The sequence below is a fragment of the Ylistrum balloti genome, unplaced genomic scaffold (assembly GCF_031769215.1).
Source record: "Ylistrum balloti isolate Yb309-2 unplaced genomic scaffold, AGI_CSIRO_Ybal_v1 Utg369920, whole genome shotgun sequence".
NCBI classification, from domain to species: domain Eukaryota; kingdom Metazoa; phylum Mollusca; class Bivalvia; order Pectinida; family Pectinidae; genus Ylistrum; species Ylistrum balloti.
In genome coordinates this window covers 570,709-586,086 of record NW_026782038.1, presented here as the reverse complement: position 1 = coordinate 586,086, position 15,378 = coordinate 570,709, and the positions used below count along the sequence as shown (strand labels likewise).

Here is a 15,378-nt window from a genome sequence, read left to right as displayed (position 1 = left end):
GAATCTGATAGGCACCACTAAGTCTTTCCAAAAAGGCTGTGCACCTCAAACCACTGAGACACATAGAGACTATCAAGTCTTACCAAAAAAAAGGTTGTACTCTTCAAACCACTGGGACACAGAATGACTGTCAAGTCTTACTAAAGAGGTTGTACACCTCAAACCAATGAGATGGAGTGTAACTATCAAGTCTTACCCAAGAGGTTGTACTCCTCAAACCACTGAGATGGAGTGTAACTATCAAGTCTTACTAAAGAGGTTGTACTCCTCAAACCACTGAGATGGAGTGTAACTATCAAGTCTTATCAAAGAGGTTGTACTCCTCAAACCACTGAGATGGAGTGTAACTATCAAGTCTTACCAAAGAGGTTGTACTCCTCAAACCACTGAGATGGAGTGTAACTATCAAGTCTTACCAAAGAGGTTGTACTCCTCAAACCACTGAGATGGAGTGTAACTATCAAGTCTTACCAAAGAGGTTGTACTCCTCAAACCACTGAGATGGAGTGTAACTATCAAGTCTTACCAAAGAGGTTGTACTCCTCAAACCACTGAGATTGAGTGTAACTATCAAGTCTTACCAAAGAGGTTGTATTCCTCAAACCACTGAGATGGAGTGTAACTATCAAGTCTTACCAAAGAGGTTGTACTCCTCAAACCACTGGGACACAAAATGACTGTCAAGTCTTACCAAAGAGGTTGTACTCCTCAAACCACTGGTTGGTGGAACAGTCAAATATACGTATATCTCTACTGGTGGAGGCCAGGGCTAGCTTGTTACAGTTGGGAAGGTAAATGGCATCAGTCACCCACATCTTAAAGCGACGTTTTGGAGCATTAAGTTCTGTTTCATCATCAGATATCGTGTAAGTCTTCTCCATCACCATGTTGGTTTGCCACACTGTGATGGCTCCTTCCTATAAAAGCATAAGTTAGAAATTAATACTTTAGTTTCTGTCTTTAAATTTTCAAGAATTAACAAAGTCGACACTAAGAATACCGAGAAAATTGGTAACTAAGTAAGACTATGATGACATTACACAGAGTATCCAGTGCCCTACAACATATGTCTGTAGCACTTGAAGTGACTTTGACATCACACAGATAATGATGTACAGAGTTGGTCTGAATCAGGCCCTTACCTTGCTTACTGTGACATATCGACTGGGATTCTCTGATGCTAGAACCTTTGTCGACTGCTCTTGCTGAAAACAAGTTAATCATTTAGTTACTTGAGCAAATAATAGTATTAAACCATTTCTTGAATAAAAATTACTGTAGATACCATATCACTCAGAGATCTTTTCAAATAACGACAAAGCTTCTATTAATTAAGGCTTACACTGTGTTATCCAATATCCTCAATTTCACCTTTTTTTATTTTGATATTGATTTACAGTAAAGGTCCCCACCAGATTTTTTCTGTGAAGCAGTAAATACCCATCAATAATTAAACAAGGTATCACAGATGTCTAACCTTGTTTTGCACAATATGTCTGATCTTGGGTTCCACCAGGAAAGGAATTTCTCTCTTGGTCCTCATATAGTCATTCTCTCTATACAGAAGTAGCATGTAGGTACAGAATTCACTCCAATCTACATAGCCATCACAAGTAGTGTCCAGCTGTAACAAATCAGGTCAGAGGTCAGAGTTTACACAACATACAACAGATAGGAGGTAACACAAAACACAACAGGTCAGAGGTTAGAGTTAACACAACATACAACAGGTAAGAGGTAACACAAAACACATCAGGTCAGAGGTCAGAATTAACACAACATACAACAGGTGACAGGTAACACAAAACACATTAGGTCAGAGGTCAGAGTAAACACAACAAATAACATATCAGAAGCAACACTTTAACTACTGGTTTGATTTAAAGGTAACATATCATACAACAAGTTAGAGGTCAGAGCAACACTACACAACACATCCAAAGGTCAAAATTAACACAGGTCTGAGATCAGAGGCAACACAATATGTCAAAGGTCAGAAATAACACAAAATGATATAGTTATGTAACATATCAAAGAAGTCACATATGATATACATGTATCATATCCTACAACTCTATCAATTATGGAAGCTCAGATGGTCAAAGGTCGCAGGTACCAGATAAGACACATAAACAGAGAGCCTATGTACTCACATCTCAAATCATGATATTCTTATTTGATCATATAAGCAATATATCATATTAGCTTATACAAATTTACCTTCTGGAAGAGTTTCTCCAGGTACTCATCATACTCATGGGTCTCCAGAACACGGCTAAATGCTTCCTTAAACTCTACCATATTCATGGCACCTGGCACACGTTTCTGGACTTTAGCAGGAAAGTAACTTGTGGCCTCCTGTAGAATGATGTCTGGAGGTTTAAAGTAACTGAACTCCTTCATCAGTTTCTGAAGGTGATGCAGCTTCATCAGCTCTTCAAGACGTGTGTTATTGTCTTTGTCCCCAAAACTGTAAAGAATGGTCAAAGTCATTAAATAATCACTACAGGTCAAGGTTATTGTAGACTTAATTACTTTTTAATTAAATGGCAAGGTCAATGTTGCAAACAGATAAAAACAAACCATCTGTACTCTTCATGATTCTATGTTAACTAGACATATGTATTAGCTGTTTTAATTAAAGAATTTGAGATGAAATATTAAAGTCAATGATGACAAATTCTCAGCCTAAACATTCAAACATTTTAGTGTTCTAAAATATTTCTAAAAACCACAAAGTTTTCAAATTAATTTTTCAAAAATATTGCAAAACATGATTAATTGAAAAATATAAACCAAGATTTTATTTTCAAGTTCAAACAGATAAAACATTACAGATAAAGGTTGGGCTAAGGCACATGATCACTGACCTGTGATCTTGAAACTTTTGTATTTTATACAATACTGAATCAAGCATTCCATCCAAAGTTCCTTGATATTCCTATAGCATTGGTTGACATAAATAGAGGTAATTAATTACACTGACAACATTTACCTTTGATATTTCCATACATCTTTCTTTATAAAGTATACTGAGATCAATATGACACCTTAGTGAAATCAGTTTTTATCATTATGAATAATTCATATCATTTCTAGGTCCATGTTCTCGAGCAAGAAACCTGTATGGATATTTTGTCCTGACATACATCTTACAGAATTGATACACACATTAATCACACACAGAGCAGCTATCTATGGTCAACATGGAAGTGTTTCTAACCTCTATGGTTTAAAGAATATCACTAAGAAAGTTTAACTACAGCTCTATGGTTTTCTGTAGTTTGTTTATAGCATCTATGGTTTCAGAGGAATATCCCCATTGATCTCTTAGTAAGTTTGAGTGTAGCTCTATGGTTTTCAATGGTTTATTCAAAGTCTTTTTGGTTTAGAGTTCAACACTGCCCTAGACAGGATTTACCTTACCCCCAGACCTCTGTTGTCGTGCGTCTGTGTCTGAAGTTCACAAATACTAGCCCTGATCACCTATCATGATTTATCATAGTTCTATGATATCAAGTAGTGTTTTAAAAATATTTACTATGTACGTCTCCAGTGGTGTTCTCCAACACTAAATATATTCTCACAGGAATATCCAGTTTGTGCTCTGTTTTCTATAAGACACATCAAGTGACATACAGCCAGTAAAAACTTGCACCAGACCGTTTTGTATAAATGAATTTTTCCCTTAGATTTAAGCAGTTATCTCAAGGTTCAACATGTAAACATGGATCAGATGTCAATTTGTATCTTGTATCAAATAAATTTAGGATTTCCACCACAAATCAATAGATATATGAATCTATTCACGTCATCAGACTTTTTAAAGCCACCTTATCTATCCCTATACATTAAATGTTTCTGTAAACTGCTGGGACGTTCCATTAATCATACACAAAAAACGTGATTATGTTGAAGGTCTTGGTGGATAATTACAAACACGCCAACCAAAGACTTTCAATTACAGTTCCATGATGTTTGACCACAGTCTATCATATTTTCATTTCAGAGTTAAATAAGGAAACAGTGATCAGAATCTTCAAATTGTAGTGACTGACCGAATCCAGTGAACTCAAACATCAAAGTAATTAATGTCATTGGGAGATTATGGGGTTCCATGTAGTATTCTAAGGGGTTTAGTTAAGGAATATCAGGGGTTCAAAAAAGGGTTCTGCAAATTCATCAATAATATAATCCTTCTTGGGTTCCGAGTAGAATTCCATGGGGTTCAATTGAGGAACATCAGGAGTTCAAGGAAAGGTTCCACAAAGTCTTCCATAATACGTCTTGATGGGTGATATAACACAATTATTGCCTTTATTTAGGTTAATGCGAGGATTTGTTGACCTGAGAAAGGTCACTAATATCCCCAAAGTTTGCAGGCTGCAGGGAATAACATCCTTTGAAGGTTGACAAATCCTCATATTAAATTTAAGACCATGTAATTACTACATACTGGATTCTTTGAGGCTGGATATACAATAAAAGTGTTAAGTATCCTCAGTAATATTACACTGATAAGTTCATGTAAGATGAATCTAAATATAGGACAAACAATGTAATACTTAAAAGAATGGGTTTCACGGAGCCTACCCTGGTAACTATATAACTGCAATAATTTTTGCAAAGTTTTTTTCTGGTGAGCACCAATTCCAAAGAATACGGTAACAAAGAGATACAGTAGGTTTTCAAAATTTGAGTTCCAACAGGAAAGGCAGGAGTCCAAGACTCAAATATTTGAGTCCCAAAAATCACAGAACTGGATCCATATATTCTTCCATGAACAGAATCTAGTACCATGATGAATTTCGAGCAGCATTTTGTAAGAAGTTGAAAAGTGTTCCATTAAGTGTTCTTGGAGGGGCTTTATAGCATGGTTAGGAAGTTTTTCATGTTAAAAGTTTCATTACTTGTCCTATGCCATGTGACTTTATCCTATTGTTCTATGTTCAATGTTTAAGAGGAGTTATCATCTTGTGCATTCTGTAAGTGTTCTAAGCAGTGACTATATCGCGGACTTCCATTGCATTATGTGATGTGTTTCCTTAGTAGTTAGAGTGTTCTCAGGTTGTATCTGCGCTCTGTGTTATCTTGTAGTGACTTACTACGTCCTGGTAGGGTAAGTCTAGGTGACACCCTGGGGTTGATTTACAGAGCTGTGTCTATTTAAACAACTGACTACATTATCTGATAAACTAACTCTTAACATACTCAGCACAAATATTAACAAACATTGATTTAACCTTAGCTAATCACCTTCTCAAACCTAGAACGCTGCTACAGTGAAAACATCTGTCATATACAGCTGCCAGAATACCTGGATCCTAATATCAAAATATTGATACACATATTGAGTCACATTATAAAATATATTTTATCTCAAAAATGTGTCACAATAGAATTCAAACAAAACAACATCCCAACAGCAAATTGTCTTTTAGAAAAGTTTCCAACAAATGAAACACTTTCATCTTTTATTCATTACATGTGTTTGGAGAAATGGGTTTTGTTCCCATAAAATAGATGTTCTGGAATGCCATTCCAATACGTTTTCTAGTTCTGTGGTTTTCAACAATAAGCTATGGAAGGTTTGACAATGGACAATACAATATCTTACTTTTCTATTAGGTACATATTGATCACTTTGGCCAATTAATATTTGCCTAAACAAACAGCCAATAACTGCTGAGGGAAATTAAACACGATATGTCCATCTCACCTGATCAATACACCTGGACAGGTATATCATTCCCCACCAGCTAATAACCAAGGGCATACAAAAACAGTAATTAACATACCGGTAATTAAGACTGCAGGTGGTACTGTGAATTTGATGTTGATTGCATGCATTGAAATAAACAAATCAGTGATAACATTAATGATTAAATATAAATTACTATTAATCATCTATTTCTCTCAACCTCACAGTATGTTGAAAAGAATTCCATATACCACACCAGGTTTTAAACCATCATATGGAACAGACACTACTAGACTGTATTATCATGTAACTCAACAGGTTCAGACCAAGATTTCAACTTAGGACCTCTGATATCTAGAGACACTGACCTACAGTCACTTGTCTTACTCTGGCCTAGGCATGCTTCACACACTATAAATATATACAGACAGTATCTATACATATTAGAGTGGGTATCACGCATCACTGCAAAGAATGAGACAAGCCTACCCCCAATGGCTTTTGTTTACACAGACATAATCGAGAAAGACTTGCAGATGTTAATACAAGCCTCAAAATATTTCATCAAGGCCTACCAGAAATCAAAATAAATTAGAATGTCCATCTCTATTTTTTACAGTCTAGATACAACTGGTCAAAAGCTAAAATGAAAATATCCCATTAGAATCCTACTGGGATTTCAAAAATATTCCTGGTCACCATACGGTACTGTATATTCTGAACATCGTAAAGTTATAGTACAGTCGAGTGGTATATCTGTGATAGGGTTCTCAGGTCATTTAATGATGCTACCAACATTAGAGGCTTTATAATTCACATTTATAGCACGAAATGACCTGTTACACTTTCCTACACTGCCTGACAATTTTCAAACTTTATGAGAAAGCTACTGCACAATTTTATACAATTTATGGAAACCGCATTGCATAATTATGTTCTGAAACTTACTCAGAAGGTATAAGCCTTCCAGCCAACAAAATCAGGACTTTGACATTTAGTTTATCTATAGTCTATATGAGTACATTAGGAGTCCTTCATAACTTGAACTCATCAGTAAAACTAAAGTATACATGTAGTCTGGACACTTCAGTATGTTATTTTCAACAAAACAAGAATTTCGCACATTTAAAAACATCAATAACGATTAGTTCATTGACAGAAGCTCTCTGCTGTAATTGTTTGAACAATTGATATCATGTCAGTTTGACCCAGTTGTTCATTTTGATTTGAATTTAACAATAAAAATACCATTCCTTACCATTAGTGATCGACTTGGCTATGTGAGTGTAGTTATTGAGATGTGAAAATTGATTGTATATCATTGATCTACATAACTCTCATCATTACAGAGGGTAAAGGAAATCTATTTTGCTTCCCATTTGTATGAATAATTAACATGTATAAGTAAAGATGTCTACTCCTTACCATAGCAACAGTAAGGTGTAGCATCGCTGTATTCAAGACCAAAAGGATCGTCACATCCTTAAAGGTAGACAGAGAGACAAACTGCTGGAGATTGACAGAGACAGATCCTTTGAGAAAGACAGATCCTTGGAGATCAACAAGGAAAAAGATCCTGAGATATTTTGAAAACCAACGGAGAATTATATCCTCGGAGACAGATAGGACCTTGGAAATCAATAGAGATAGATCCTTAGAGAATCGACAAAACAAAAGACCCTTATAGATTGACAAAAACGTTATTTGAGATCAACAGATTAAAATATCCTTGGAAATTGGCAGAGGTCCAACAAATGCAACTGAGTTTGTTTATCCTGATGAATTTTCAGGAAATGTTACCAATTTTGGATTTTATAATCCTTGGGGTTGTCACTAAGTTCAGAATATTCATGGGAATTTACAAATATTTTATGAATCTTAGTCACATGTCTAACATATATGAAACGGTAGTGTCACCATCAGATGCCAATCTTCAAGACAGGTTTGTGATTGGGTTGGAGGGAAAATAATATATGAAACAATAAAGATTACATACATAACTTACATGTACAATTTTTCTGTATTAAAATTCAAAGTTGTCATAACAGACTCCTAACTGTATAGTCATCATGCAAACTGGAAACATAGCTCATTTAAGTTAATGAAGCATAGACCTCAATCATGAGCTAAATATAACCCACCCCCCTTCTCCAAATCAAGAAAGCAGAGTAATTGCTAGCTCATAACAAAAAACAGAAAACTCATTTTCTCTAGGTTATGTTCAGATATCTGTTTTAGCCCAAGTAGATAACAAAGAATAACTTTTATTCTGAGCCTTTAACTACTTATCCAATGCTTACAAGATTAAGTCACCACAGAATTCACTCTCCTGACACAAATTATGTAGATTGACTTCTACAAACAGTTCAGGCATTAAGACATTATTGTCACAATACAATGAGATCAAGCTGACTCTCACTACATCTTAATACTTATCACATTGATATACAGTGTTACAGTTCTTCATTTTCCGAGCCTATCTAAGTACACAAATAATCTCCAAACAATTACTGTTGAAAAGAATTTGTCATACAATGTCATTTTTGTCTGTATGATGGATTCTCAGCCTGTCACCAGACACACCTCTAATTTGAGGTTTCCAACATTCCTTTTAAATTTTCCAGTGTGTAAAATTGAACAAAACCCCCTTTTCATCTACTAATGAAGGGAATATTGTGGCTCACCTGAACAGGTGTTGAGATGAACATTGTTACAGCTATATTTATCATAATCTATGTACCTCAGGTAAGTAAAGCATACTAATTATATACCTAATGGAGGTCACATTCAAGTCATGTTGACTTTTCTTCCAAAAATCTTAATTCAAACAACTGACAGACAAGTTGTTTCTTTCGAACAGTATTGTAGTGATGGTAACATCTTTGTATGTTTTAACATGACGCCAAACAAACAATGACAGGTAGACAGGAATTCTAACACTAGTTTTACCTTAATTCAATCTACGAGGAGTTCAAATGCTGGTAACCATGTACTGGTATCTATAAAGATTAAGTTTTTATCCTTGTTGGCCTAGAATTTAATAAGAGTATATCATATGATTATTGTGGCATGTAAGGCTTCCCTTTCCCCTGTATAGAACATCAGAAAAGAGGTCAAAAGGATCTGTTACAGTCCCCTTCTCACATAACATACAAGAAATTCATTCACATCTACAAAATCTTTGTTTATAATTTTGAGGTATTAGGTAATTACAAATTGACATTAATCTAATCAGATTGTGAGTGGTCTGAATGTGATTCTGAGTGGTCTGTGATTCTGAGTGGTCTGAATGTGATTCTGAGTGGTCTGAATGTGATTCTGAGTGGTCTGTGATTCTGGGTGGTATGAATGTGATTCTGAGTGGTCTGTGATTCTGAGTGGTCTAAATGTGATTCTGAGTGGTCTACATGTGATTCTGAGTGGTCTGAATGTGATTCTGAGTGGTCTGAATGTGATTCTGAGTGGTCTGTGATTCTGAGTGGTCTGAATGTGATTCTGAGTGGTCTGTGATTCTGGGTGGTATGAATGTGATTCTGAGTGGTCTGTGATTCTGAGTGGTCTGAATGTGATTCTGAGTGGTCTGTGATTCTGAGTGTTCTTAATGTGATTCTGAGTGGTCTGTGATTCTGAGTGGTCTGAGTGGTCTGTGATTCTGAGTGGTCTGAATGTGATTCTGAGTGGTCTGTGATTCTGAGTGTTCTTAATGTGATTCTGAGTGGTCTGTGATTCTAAGTGGTCTGAATGTGATTCTGAGTGGTCTAAATGTGATTCTGAGTGGTCTACATGTGATTCTGAGTGGTCTGAATGTGATTCTGAGTGGTCTGAATGTGATTCTGAGTGGTCTGTGATTCTGAGTGTTCTTAATGTGATTCTGAGTGGTCTAAATGTGATTCTGAGTGGTCGACATGTGATTCTGAGTGGTCTAAAACTGATTCTGAGTGGTCGACATGTGATTCTGAGTGGTCTGTGATTCTGAGTGGTCTAAATGTGATTCTGAATGGTCTGTGATTCTGTGATTCTGAGTGGTCTGTGATTCTGAGTGGTCTAAATGTGATTCTGAATGGTCTGAGTGGTCTGAATGTGATTCTGAGTGGTCTGTGATTCAAATGTGATTCTGAGTGGTCGACATGTGATTCTGAGTGGTCTGTGATTCTGAGTGGTCTAAATGTGATTCTGAATGGTCTACATGTAATTCTGAGTGTTCTAAAACTGATTCTGAGTGGTCTGAATGTGACTCTGAGTGGTCTAAAACTGATTCTAAGTGGTCTGAATGTTATTTTGAGTGGTCTAAATGTGATTCTGAGTGGTCTACATGTGATTCTAAGTGAGCTAAAACTGATTCTGTGCAGAGATCACTAGATATCCGAACCATTTCTCCAATTAGATGCCTACCTTTAATGATAAAGCCACCAATGGAAACTCCTCTTAGTACATAGAATTTGCAGATTTTATAAAATTGATCTAAACAGGTATAAAAATCCACAGTTCACAGCTTTGAATATTATACAGGTCACACTGACATGCTTCTGCTACTTGAAACAACAAATCCAATACAAAACTGAAGGGAGATACATGTATGCTCTTACATAAGGTTGAAATGAAGGTCACTGTGATCCCCTTTTAGTTAGTGTTATGTGGTTTTCCCAACATGCATCAACCAAAAAGTCATGAATAAAAGATATGCATAGACACATATGGACTCAATTTTGCACTGATGGACCTGTAGCACAGGACAGAAGTCGATGGTAAAGACATCATTCCCCCACTTTTTCGAAGTCTGGGTATGAGATTCTGAACTCCAAGCACAAGCTTGGAAATTTTGAAAATCTTTCTGATTTTTGAAGAGCTTTTATATTGCACATTGGTAAGAAACAATATCAAAAAGGGACTGTAGAATACATGCTTCATGGCAGTTTTGAAAATCATCACCTATGTTGGCATCTCAAATCGATAGTCAGAAAATTGGTTGCCTTTTCAATAAGACATTGATTGTAATCATTCAAAGATCTAGAGACAACTCTACATAGAATTATATAAATGTCTTCCCAATTCAACCTTTACAGTCACACCTGGTCCTATGTACTGTATAATAAAAGATGTCACCCTACAGTTCGAATATTATCTTTTAATAACAGAAATTAAGTTTTATTGAAATATAATACTATAAATACACAGGTACTACTAAATTGGCCATTGAGAATGAGAGTTTTGTGGGGGTATTGTAGCTGTGTTTACATGGGCTGCGTGGCTACCTTATACCAATATACACCAGGCCTAGGACCTATGATTAGTCAATCCAAGTAGCCAAACACACCAATTGTTCACTTGACATGTAGACTTGAGATCCTTTGACCTTCAAATATTTGTGGAGCTATACATGATTTGAGAGTATGAATGTGATGTTAAATTGTGACTAAGCTTCCAATGATTGTGGTACTGTATGGAAATTTCACAAGAATTATAAAACCAATTCTAGTGCTTACTTTGTGTGTCTGAATGAGCTGGTGGAGAGAAATGGGGATTTTCAACAGACTGATAGGTTACCTGCATGTACACACTTTCATAGTGAAATCATTTAACATAAAATCTGAATAATTAACAAACTTAAGAAAACTTAATTACCACTTTATCATCAGTACTTAAAAATCTTTTGGAACTTCAGTTATTTGTCTAAAAGTGACTACAGCAATAATTGCCCTTGGAAACAATTTGTTCACCCGGTGATTATATATAGCATTGATATAAATAATATACATTTGACCTTGGCCTGTTAAAGATACATTTGACCTTGGCCTGTTAAAGATACATTTGACCTTGGACTGTGAAAGATATCATTTATCTAATGTTTTGTCAGGTCTTTCAGATTATTATGTCAAGTGTTCTCAATTATATACAAAGTTGGATTATCCTCTATAAAGCTGTCACCCCTGAATTATATTCAAGATAGCTTTTATCAAGTGACCCAAAATGACCTTGACCCTTGGCCAATATCTCTGAAAATGAATATGGCTCTTCCTCCATGTGAAGAAACATGTACAAGAATGTCATGTTTGATTGTCCTCCATCCTGCTAGCACAGCTATACTCAGACTCAGACACAAACATGTGATGAGGATAATAGTCACCACTCCCCTACATTTTGTTCTGAGGGAACAATGAGTTCACATACATGAATGGTAGTTAGCAACTAATCAAACACTGAAAACATCAAGCTTTTTCCCAATAACAACATGTGAAAATATACATGTATCCAGCAGAATTAGGCTGTTCCTTATCTGTGAGTTTAAAGAAAGTTGTTTACTTAAATAAACTTAACACCACGTATGTTGAATTGGCAGATTTGAATTCAAAACATTTAAACTTAAGGCTGTAATCATCATTAGCACTACATGGGTACAAATGTATATCCCACATGCTAATCCTGGCAACAAAACCTTTTAGTTTTGTAACATTTATATATGTATATCTCTGACTTGTTATTACAGTATAACCCTCATAACAGTCAAGGATGTTCAATAATGGATGAACCAAGTGTTATATAAGACCTGTTGTGATATAAAATGCTGAAGAAAGAATGTTACCCTTTTTCAAACTAGCACCTCCCTCCTAACATCCCCCTCCTTCTTTTCTATGTCATTCACACTCCAGACAGCATGAAAGCACACATTAATGTCTTAAAAACCAAATTTTAATTTGTCATTGTGAGTGGAAAGAGAACTTAATCCAGATGTCACATAACCAGATGATGAGGTTCCAAACTCTCCTTCTAGTCTGATACAACCAAAGGGAAATACCCTCTTGGCTCAAGTTCATAGAATTTTTGTGCTCTATATATATATATATCTATGCAAATATACTTTACATATATAAAACAGTAATACTTACATGGGTAACTCAAATTTGACAGATTTTGGCCCTCGATCAGTCACCAAATTTGCCATTGTTATACGAGATGTCAATCATCCAATATTTACAAATAACAGGTGGTTAAACTCCAAAACATCCTCGTTTCATCCACTGTTTGAAAGCTGTCAGTAGTGAAGAGTTCTCAAGATGTTTGTTGAACATACTGTCGTTGAGATTTGTGATATCAGGCTGGCGAAAACTTGGCCCTTCGGGGTAATCAATTTAAAAGGAACTGTTAATGCTTGACTACTGTGTGATATATATAAACACTTTCTCTCTCACCTTTGTCCACTGAAGTACAGCTGTTTGGATGTTAAAAGTCCCATTATACCATTCAGTCGCCATCAATTCCTACGACCCGAGAATGGCAGTTGACATCCAATAGTTCTGCCCAAAAGACTTTGACCAATTTGTCCACACTATGTCATACTTGGTCCATAATAACACAATGATCTTCCAAGCTTACCCCACTAACCATAGTCTCTTATAACATATAGATCTCCATAGGACAGCTATATGTACATATGAACCATGCAGTCTCGGAAGAGTAAATCTATTTTATCAGCTGACAATCAGCCTTCGACTCTGGGCCAACCCCTTATGTGACCTAAACAAAAACCTATACTGTATAGACAAGGATATGAATTCATTCTACCGTGCCTTGAGGAAAAACATAATTATTAATAATTATTTTCTGCTTTGTGTTCCTACTATAAAAAAACAATGGGTCAATATCTATCATTCATAAAAATACAAGCGTAAAATGAAGATGTATTGAAAAGACTTTGGTCACTAATAAATGACACAGGGTATATTGTAACAAGGTATAATGATAAATTAGACTGGTATATGTAATATGAGAACAGTCTCCCACATAATTCTGATATCTTGACATAAATCTGAAACAAAAGGTGAACTGTATTGTTAACGTTAATTTGTGGCCAGGTGTATAAAGTTTTTATCTGGGACAAAATCAGTGAAATATATGTAGACACAATATAAGGTTAGATATAGCTTAGTTCTACCTGCTATCAAATTTTAAAATTTAATATATCATACTCGTCAAGCTATCTGCCGTCTAGATGTTACATAATAATTACACTACTATCTTCACAATACCTTCAGATGGGAAAAGGTGGAAGGAGAGGTGCCAAAAGTATTGATGCTCTACAACTATTGACAATCTCATCACTGACTGATCAATTGTTTTCCTGATCATTTTAATCATATCTAAATCCAACAAATACCAACAAGAACCATAATTCAAAGATCTTTACAGATATTTCTAAAGCGTAAGTCAACTACATCCAATCTCATAATCAGAAATTTTCACATCAAAATAACTCAGCTGTTTGAACTACTGAGAAATTAAGTAAGAGCTTGAAGGAAATATCAAGGAAATAAAAGACAGGAGCCAATGAGCAGACTAGACATTTGGTCCAGAACAATTTACTATCTACTGTAATCACAGAGATAATTAATTAACCCAACAGTTTGTACATTCAGAGTTTCTATCAAAAACTAGTGTAATATTTCATATCTTTGGCCGTTCTTCTGTGCTTACGTAAATAGTAAAGATCCAAGTGTAGACAACCTGATATTAAGATTACAGGTGTGGTGACAACTTGTTAGAACAGTTAACACAATCTGTCTACAGACATCAATAGCTATCTACAGGTGGGATAGAACATAATATCTATATCCCTCGTCAAATTTCATTTGATTAGGGAATCCTCAGATTTCACTTTTACTTTTGTAAGGATTATACCTGACAGCCAAGCTATGCTTGAGGTGTCATTAGACTTACCTGGCAGGTATCGCCAGGTGTGGGGCCATTCTAATCAGGGTCTAAGTGCACACCATACCTGTAGGAGGACATGATTTCTTTTAATCAAATTTGTCGGTGTATATAATTTGTTTTTGAAATAGAAGATTTCTCAATCACACCGTACTAAAGCTATAGTCAAGATAGACATTGAGAGATAGAGGTGATGTAATGTGTGGGATCAGAGAAACATATCCTTTGTCATTCACACAGGTATAAACGCATTCCTATCAATCCAATTTATGTACATGACAACATTATAATCACATTAAACCCAAGAGATAAATTGGGAGCTGGTAAAAACACATTAAGTTCCATTTCCAATACAAATTAAGATCTTGCATTATTAATAGATTTTCTGAAAGCTGAATACATGTGTATTGTCCCAGTAAATTAGACAAAGATCAACACACCTGTTATTTCTGTCTGGGTATAATACATTCCATGTACATAGTTGTATTTCTGCCTGTTATGCACCTGTGAACAGACGTTAATCCAGACAAATGTGGACTGATCCATTACATAAACATCAACAATCCTGAAATACACCTACGTTTTTAATCAATTTCTAACCTATAATTTATCAGCCTTTTAATCAACCTAACGAATACCTGCCCTTTTAATGAAAGTAATTGGACCACTTATTCACCATAGCGTGGACGTTGGTACCCAGAATTATCCCAGACTGACAATCCCCCTTACTGCTAATATAGACTTACAATTCAACCTTGAGGCGAAGTATTATTTTACCTAAGGATCTCTATAAATTAATAAAGCAATCTGATACGGGCTCCGACAGACAGGCAGATTATCTTCTGTTGTAATTGATTACCAAACAGAAATCAGAGATCTAATCAATGTCCTTAGCAGAGTGTTGTGCTTCTGTCTAGGGTGTATAACATTAGTCAAATCATAATTTATCTATACGCGTCAAGTCAATCCATCAT

General features: G+C 35.5%; 1 protein-coding gene across 1 annotated transcript in view; it reads right to left on the bottom strand.

Moving 5' to 3' along the window:
- The window catches only part of LOC132546903 (WD repeat-containing protein on Y chromosome-like), a 47,160-nt gene that overhangs the window by 17,075 nt on the left and 14,707 nt on the right, over positions 1–15,378 (bottom strand). The window contains exons 2-5 of the mRNA XM_060210630.1: positions 2,221–2,470; positions 1,478–1,624; positions 1,143–1,205; positions 692–917 (exon numbers count right to left, since the gene is read on the bottom strand). Of these exons, the coding sequence (XP_060066613.1) occupies positions 692–917; positions 1,143–1,205; positions 1,478–1,624; positions 2,221–2,470 (686 nt within the window). The remainder of the gene's footprint in view (positions 1–691; positions 918–1,142; positions 1,206–1,477; positions 1,625–2,220; positions 2,471–15,378) is intronic.